The following is an 8,283-nucleotide window of genomic DNA, read 5'->3' on the forward strand; positions in this document are numbered from 1 at the left end:
TTTCCTCTCATTTGCTTTTCCTTTGTTTGTTTTGGCCTCTTTCTTGCATATTAAAACCTTTCCTTAAATGTTCAATGATCTTTGGCTGTCTGTTTATATTTAAGCATGAGCATATTCAAAAACTCATTGGAAAGACCATGTATGGGATGGGGATGCAGACCAAGAGCTTATTTATAGGATTGGTTCAGCTATTTCCTTGAAAGAACCCTGATAAGAATATCTTTGGGATTTTTATTAGGCTGGTCAGATTCCCCAGAGAAGGTTTTCCAATATCCTACCTGGAGGTATAGTTTACCTCTCTTGAGTAATCAGCTTTCTCACGTCTGCTAAACTAGTTATTGTTTCTCCATTTGCTTTCTAGTTTCTCAAATGTTATTATTTCCTTTTCTTTTATTTTTGTCCTTGTTTAACATTAATTACCAGATTGTCTTAAAGTTGTATGTATATCTGAAGAGATGTGCTTCTGCACAATATGGCTTCCTGTCTGACAGTTTGTGGTGAATTTCCTGTTATGATGCTGAAAGCTATGTCATTGGTATTTCAAACACCAACAGGGTGAACCATGGTGGACAGATTTCAGCAGAGCTTCCAGACCAAGTCACTGAGAAGAAAGGCCTGGTGATCTACTTCCAGAAAATTAACCAATGTAAACCTTATGGATTAAACATAATATCATCCAATATAGTGCTGGAAGATGAGCCACTTAGTTAAGAAACCACTACACAATAACCACAACAATGAATTCAAATTTATCAACTTCCATGAAGGTGCTGCAGAATGAGGCAACGTTTTGTTTTGTTATATATGATTGCCACAAGTAGGAAGCAATTGGACAACAACTAACAAACATCTCTACAATAATTGTTGTACAATTAAGTAACTTCAAGGGCCCACCCGCCCTTCGACCTAAATCCTTGGCTTTGCTGGAGCCGAATACAATGCCGAAGACATCTAATAAAATAGTAAGAAGAGCTACAATGTTACAGCTAGGCAAGAGAGAGAAATTGCTTAAAAGGCCTTTACGCAAAGACCACGCCCCTTTGAAAGGAAGAAAGAGTGGGAGGGGGCCTGATCTCGTCGATGATTGGTTGGTCTCTCTGACTAATCACATGCAGCGAGTCATTTGCTAGTTGTGATCCACCTCCCCGAGAGTTCTAGAGATACGTTTACAAATGGGAATAGGGTATGTGAGAGGGACAGCATATATAGCCAATGAAACTTTGTGTCGTTAATGGGCGGGGTGAAGCCGCTGCCAGGTTCAGGGCGGAAAGAGTTGCTCTAGATAAGACGGGGAACGAAAGATGGCGGTCGAGACATTTCTCTCCAGTCTGTTAGGGCTGCTGCTCCTGGGGTTCTTGTTACCTGCAAGTCTGACCGACGGTGTCGGAAGCCTGAACCTGGAGGAGCTGAGTGAGATGCGTTATGGGATCGAGATCCTGCCTTTGCCTGTCTTGGGAGGGCAGGTGAGGAGGAATAGGAGGGAGCAGGGGAACACGTAGAAAAGGAAAGCAGCTGTGGAGTCTGGGGCAGAAGCCTATCTACTCGAGTAGAAAGAAAGTGTGGTTACAGTGATTGCTGAAGACTCAGCCCCATTCCCTAGGGGCTGGGAGGGTGGGGCTTCTCGCTGTCTGCCTCCTGGTCTTGGTTCCTGTTAAAAACTCCGCCCTCACGGTGAAGTGAGTGTTTTCTCCCCTCACTCACCGAGCACAGTTGGAGGATTTGTGGTTCTTGCGGTCTCCAACTGGGCTCTTCCCCAGGGTCTGAAGAGGGAACTCGTTGTTTTGCCTGAGGCCAGCCTCTCATTGCCTCCCTGCTCCCCGAATCCCTCCTTTCTTTCCCAGAGCCAGGCTTCAGATGTGGTGATTGTCTCCTCTAAGTACAAACAGCGCTATGAATGTCGCCTGCCAGCTGGAGCCATTCATTTCCAGCGTGAAAGGGAGGAGGAGGCACCTGCTTACCAAGGGCCTGGGGTCCCTGAGTTATTGAACCCGATGAAAGATGCTCCCTGCCTGCTAAAGGTAAAAGGAACTGGCTTGGTTGGAGCAGGAGTTGGGAACTAGCAGTTAAATGTGTGAAGCATTGTGCTGGTGAGTGAGGAGGGATCTGGAGGATCTACTGTAGGCGTTAAGGTCCGCAGGAGTTCAGACAGAAAAGGAGCAAAGAACCCTGCAGCTACTCTTGTGGCTCTGCCAAATGTAGAGGAGGATTAAGATAGGAGATCTCAGAGTAAAGGTTGAACAAAGAGGGACAGTGTGGGGGTAGAAAGAGCACCTCTTTAAGGAAGCTTTCCTGGTAAACCCTGACAAAGTCAACTCCTGCCCCTGTCACTCTCTGTCCCATTGTTGTTGTTGTTGTTGTAAGTATCATCGAGTCGGTTCCGACCCATAACGACCCTGTAATAGGGTTTCCGAGATGTAAATCTTTACGGGAGTAGAAAGCCTCATTTTTCTCCCGCTGAGCGGCTGGTAGTTTCGAACCGCTGACCTTAAGGTTCGCAGCCCGATTCGTAACCACTACGCTGCCAGAGCTGTCCCATTATCCTAATTTATTTATTTTTATCCTAGCACCATTTTCTCCCCTGAAATCATCCTGTTAATGAAATCATTCATTTATTTATTTACTTAATTTTTGGTTAGATTCCCTGCACTGGGACATATGTTTCATGAAGTCAGAGAATTTATATTGTTCACAGGTATATCTTTAATGTCTAGAACAGTGCAAGGAATATTACAGATGTTGAATAAACATTTGAGGTTTTTGTTTCCTTAAGGAGCTCTGATAGCGTAGTGGATTATGAGCTAGGCTGCTAACCACAAGGACTGAAATTCCAATCTAACAGCTGCTCCTGGGAGAAGGATGAGGCTTTCTGCTCCCATAAAGGTTTACAGCTTTGGAAACCCTCTATGGGGTTGCTATGAGTTGGAACTAACTGCACAGCACATGACCACCATTTCTTGTCTTTATTAAGGACAAAGATGATGTGTTGTTGTTAAGTGCTGCGGAGTTGATTCCGACTCATAGCAACCCCACATGGGGTTTCCGAGGAGCAGCTGATGGGTTTGAACTGCCAATCATGTGGTTTGCAGCCCAATGCTGGTCCTACAGGGCCACACCAGGAGTGCACAGAAAGGCATATATAAAATATATATGAGGAGGAGTAGAAAGTTTACAGTGTGGAATTGAGTGGACATAGAGAGAGATGAGGGGTTGTATGTCTTGGAACCAGGCGAGATTCTGGTTCCAAGAAGACATATCCCATTTCTTCCTCCTGATTGTTCATTCTTTAATTTTCAGACAAAGGACTGGTGGACATATGAATTCTGCTATGGACGACACATCCAGCAGTACCACATGGAAGGTACATTTCCCTAAGCCTTCAGCTACGTGTCATGGGAGGTGACTTGACTCCTCAGTCTGCTTCTCTCCCCAGTTCTTTCATAAGAGAGTAATGGTGTTCTGCTTCTGTTACTTTTTCAGACACAGAGATCAAAGGTGAAGTCCTCTATCTTGGCTACTACCAATCTGCCTTCGACTGGAATGATGAAACAGCCAAGGTGGTAGAATTGTGGGGATGGGAGTAAAGGGGGTCCTGGCTGTAGCCTGAGAGCGCTGGGTTAGGGTTATGATTGCCTGGCATGTTTTTCGTAGCTTGGTGGCTATTAGGACTAGAGCTTGGATTCCCACGCTCTCTAAGGTCCCTGGAGGGCTTAGTGTCCTTCTTCTGCCTTGCTGTCTTTTTCATTCCCTTTCTCTCCTGCCTACTGTCCTCCCCAGGCCTCCAAGCAGCATCGTCTGAAGCGCTACCACAGCCAGATCTATGGGAATGGGTCCAAGTGTGACCTCAACGGGAGACCCCGGGAGGCCGAAGTTCGAGTGAGTTTTGACATTCCCTCAGTGACAATTCAAATTCTAAGGGAAGAGGACAGGGTTGCTTCTTATAATCAAGAAGGTCTCTCCCCAAGAGACTTAATTTTTCCAGCTATCAGCTGGGTGTCCCTGCCAGGATAGTCAGAGGTCCTTCAAGTCAGCATTTTCCCACATCTTCCCCTCCAACACTTCCTCTTTTTCCCATATTTCTCCTTTCTGTCTCCTTCACGTCATCCTAACTCTCTTCACATAATGACTCTTCACGTAATGAGCTCTTGCTGTATGTACATCCTGGACTTGGCTCTGGGGATATAGTGGTAAGCAAACAGATGCAGCCTTTGCCCTCTTGGAGTGCAGTCTAGGGGAGAAGTCAGATGTTAGCAAAAGAATCCCGAAAGTGAGCCTATGTTTACAAACTGAGAATTTATGAAAGATACAGTTCTCTGAGAGTAAACAACAAAGGCCATACATTTTACTTCCAGACACTTCAAAACTTTCCTATTTGTCCCTATGGTTGGTACCTTCATATCCCACTTGAGTTACTGCCAACATTCTCTTAATAAATGTTCCTGATCTAATGGGATGGGTAGGTAGATGTATGTTAAAGTTCCTCAGGTGATCCTAATGTGTGTTCATATGGGTGTGCACACACACACCTGTAGAGGACCACATGACACCAGAATTATTTTTTGTAATACAGATTTGTGTGTGCCGTGGCATGCTGACAGATGTTGAATACCCAAATTGTTGGGCAGTTGTCAGCTGGGAGGAAGTCCTAATTTTTAGTGTTTGCCAATATCTATGGCATAAATATTCCCACTGTGGCCAATTTCAGGTTACAAATGTGACATCAGTTGGCTGGCAGATTTTCTGACAATTGATCAGTCAGTTTGTGTGAGCTGGCTGCAGAATGTCACAAATGGTAAACACACATCACTTCTCTGCCCAGTCCTGGAACGCCTCCAGTGATTGTGCCCGGTCCAAAGGATAAGGTCCAAATGCCTCAGCACAGACCAGCATGGTGCCACAGTGGAGGCAATGAAAGTTGGATGGCTTCTGCATATGGGAGGGGGCTTCAAATATTTATGAGAAAATTCCATTGTCTTTTAACTCCATTTTTCCATGAAGTATCTGAAACCCCTTCATACAATGAGGTTTCCTCTGCTATCCAAAAGTAAGAGTATCCTTATGACCTTATGAAACCTTCTGTAAGCCAGAATGGTGTAAAACAAAGAAGCAATTACCATTCATTTATATGGGAAAGTGTTTGTGCATTCCCAGACCCCACTAAATCATACGAAACAACACATAAAATCTAAAATACATTAACACTAACATAAAGTTTGCACAGATACAGTTCAAAGCTATGACAGCTTGATCAGAAATGCTAAGTGTAATTCCCTAGGTAGGAGTTTATGGGTGCCACTCTTGCTGGGGGTGTGAGCTGCCTCTTTAATGGCATGCTGCAAAACAAATGCTGAATGCTAATTTTGCTTTTTGTCTTTTTTTCTTTTTAAGGCTTTTATTGTGGATTGAATGAAAGTTTACAGGGCAAATCATCAGTTTTACATTCAACAAATCATACACTTTGTTTAATTACAATGATTATAATCCCCTCCATGTACCATCAGTTAACAGTATTTCTCTCATTCCACTTTAGCTTTTTTTTTTTCTTAAATGATTTATTGTGAATTATGTGACAGTTTACATGGGAGAACATTTGTTTTACATTTATTCTATTGTATATCATCTCATTGCCATGGTTACAATCCCCTCCATGCAATCCTTCCCCTGTGCCCCCCAGGTCTTCAGCACACAGTCACTCTCCCTTTCTGGGTCTAGAGTCTCTAGCTGCTCCATAGCTCCACATCATCATCTCTGGCTCCATTTCCAGCATCACTGCTTCTCTGGGTAGGGTCCTACTCTCTGCTCTTCTCCCTTGATGGTCCTAGGGACCTCCGCTCCTAGACTGAAAAGTCAATCACTCCCCTCTTTGCTATATAACGTCCACCTTTACATTTCCAATCCTCACAGTCAGTCCTGATAACAATTATTCACTATTGTATCACAAGAGACCCCGTCTGCATTTCATTGCATCAGCCCCGCCTAGTCAGATTGAATACTGCTCACTGGAGATTCTACCTTCCTCCAAGCCCCTGGGTCTAGGTTCCCTCTTGAAAGCTTATAAGCCAGTCACTTCTTGCCTTTGTAGCCCCCCACACCCCATTTTGGGTAGCCAGTGTCCAAGTTGCCCATCACTTTAGCTTTTTTAAAAAACAAACAAACAAAATAACCACTCAGGCATATATAATAATTTACATCTCCAAAGGGCACATTCTGCAAGTCTGCCTCCTGGACACCAGCCTCTTAGTCCCTCTCTTCTTAGTCCATGAATCTAGAGTCCTCAGCCGCTCCCCCTCTCCATGCCCCCATCTCTGCCTCCATCTCTGGCCCTGTGCTTCTCTGGATAAGGTCCCGCCTTCTGCTTGTGCGCTTCTCTCTTGATAGTCCTAGGGTCCTCTGTTTCTGGACTGTAAGATTAACCACTCCCCTTTTTATGTTACAAAACTTCTACCTTTACAATTGTGACAGTTGCAATTAGTCATGATAACAATTATTCACTATTGAATCTTATGAATTTTATCTCCATCTCTTTCCACCAGACCCATCTAGACAGGATGACAGCTATTCAGTGGGGACTCTTTCTTTCCCCCCCATACTCTTAAACTAAACTCCCTCTTGAAACCTTGTAAGCCAGTCACTTCATGCCTTTATTGCCCCCTCATTTTAGGTAGCTGATGTCTAAATTGCCTGCCCCTATCCACCCTGTGTACAGAGGGGATAGCATTGATACTTGATGTGAAGACTCTTTCCCTCTCTGTTGGTATTTAGAGTAACTAACACTATGAGTATAGGTCAGGTTCATCAAATTGAAGCAATTTACCCTTGTTTCCTTTATCCAAAAAAAAAAAAAATTTTTTTTTTTTCTTTTTTCAATCTTCCTCTAGTTGAGTTCTGATTATCGAGCCATCGAGGCTAAGTCAAAAGGGTACTATGTGCAAGTTTGGGTGATCTTGTACATCTCCCCTCACTTCATATCAGCTGGAGGCTTCACTCTCAGCTCTTGTCCTCTGTGGCTAAGTCCTTGTCCATGGGCTCAAGTGTCCTCACGTCTCACCACACTTTGGACCAACCAGCCCTTCCTCTTATCTCTCTCATCTCCAGGTCAATGGGATTCAATGGACTGGGGTTGAACTCAGCCCATATCTTCATTGATGCCTTTCCGCCTCTTCCACTCACCAGTAGATCAATGTGGTCTCCAGCAAGCTTACATGCTTGTTTGTATATTCCCTTTGAGTTTCATTCTTAGAGGGGAGTTTGTCCAGAAGGCACTTGATCACTAGCCTTGATGTCTTCCTGGCGAACACCTTGCTTATTCTTGTAGCAGCCAGTCATGCTGACATTTTTTTTTTTTTTTCCTGATGATCTTTCTTTGAAGATATATCTTCTGTCACTGTAGCTGTTCCAGTCTGCTTGTCCTTTCTAGTGGGAATGTCTCACCTCACAAGGTTGTGGATGGGACTCAGGATTCCACCTAAGGTCCTATAATCTGTAAAGGCTTTGTACAAGGCCTATTTCACTGGCAAGTTGTAGAACCCCTTTTAGGTATTCCAATCAGATATAGGCTGAAAACAGGCTTACAAGTTTTCTCTAATCATGTTTCCCAACATTCCTTTCTATCCACTCAAGTGTCTATTTTACAATAGTAGGCAAGGCAAACTAATATTCATAAGGCAGGCAAAGATTTTAGTATTATTTACCCTCTTCAAGCTATACCTAGAACCCTGTATCCCAGAGCCCTATTGTTCCAAGGTTGAGTATGCATCACTATTCACCTCTGTCTCACTCGGCCATGCAAACCTGTCTAAGTGTTCCCCTATCTGTCTTGTTCTTCCACCTCCTCCCTACTTCTTGTATTGCCCTCCCCAACCCCATTGTGGTTACTTTATATTCCATTAGTTCTACCCTCCATTTAAGACAGTTTGTTTTATCCTGAAGTCTACCTGACCTTCTCACCACCTGGATCTCTGGTTCCTCTGTGTTTACCTTTTTTTCACATTGTAATTATTTTGATCATAGACTGACCTGCCTGATCCTCTGTTCTTATCAATTTATTCTGTTCTTGACTCTTACATTTGTCGATTGCGTTCAGGGTGATGCTGCTATGTACGTCATTCTCTAGTTGTTGTCTGTTCTTGTTGGTTCTCAGTTCACAGAACTTAACCTTTAGGATGTTTTTCATAGCAGGGTTGGCTTTGGCAAAATCCCTTAGCTTCTGTTTATCCTGGAATGTTTTGATTATATCATCACATTTGATTGACAGCTTTGCTGGGTAGAGGATTCTGTGTTGGAAGT

General features: G+C 43.8%; 1 protein-coding gene across 7 annotated transcripts in view; it reads left to right on the forward strand.

Annotated features, from left to right (window-relative positions):
* Positions 1-1,212: 1,212 nt before the first annotated feature.
* Positions 1,213-8,283, forward strand: part of OS9 (osteosarcoma amplified 9, endoplasmic reticulum lectin) — a 24,509-nt gene continuing 17,438 nt past the window's right edge. For 2 of the 7 annotated variants that reach the window (XM_006859489.1, XM_006859492.1), the window contains exons 1-5: positions 1,302-1,463; positions 1,842-2,018; positions 3,295-3,358; positions 3,478-3,554; positions 3,775-3,873. In XM_006859489.1, the coding sequence (XP_006859551.1) occupies positions 1,302-1,463; positions 1,842-2,018; positions 3,295-3,358; positions 3,478-3,554; positions 3,775-3,873 (579 nt within the window). Of the gene's footprint in view, positions 1,464-1,841; positions 2,019-3,294; positions 3,359-3,477; positions 3,555-3,774; positions 3,874-8,283 lie in introns of all 7 variants that reach the window. The other 5 variants (XM_006859491.1, XM_006859490.1, XM_006859493.1 and 2 more) reach the window with 5 other exon arrangements.

Source organism: Chrysochloris asiatica, unplaced genomic scaffold, assembly GCF_000296735.1.
Source record: "Chrysochloris asiatica unplaced genomic scaffold, ChrAsi1.0 scaffold00033, whole genome shotgun sequence".
Taxonomy (NCBI): Eukaryota; Metazoa; Chordata; class Mammalia; order Afrosoricida; family Chrysochloridae; genus Chrysochloris; species Chrysochloris asiatica.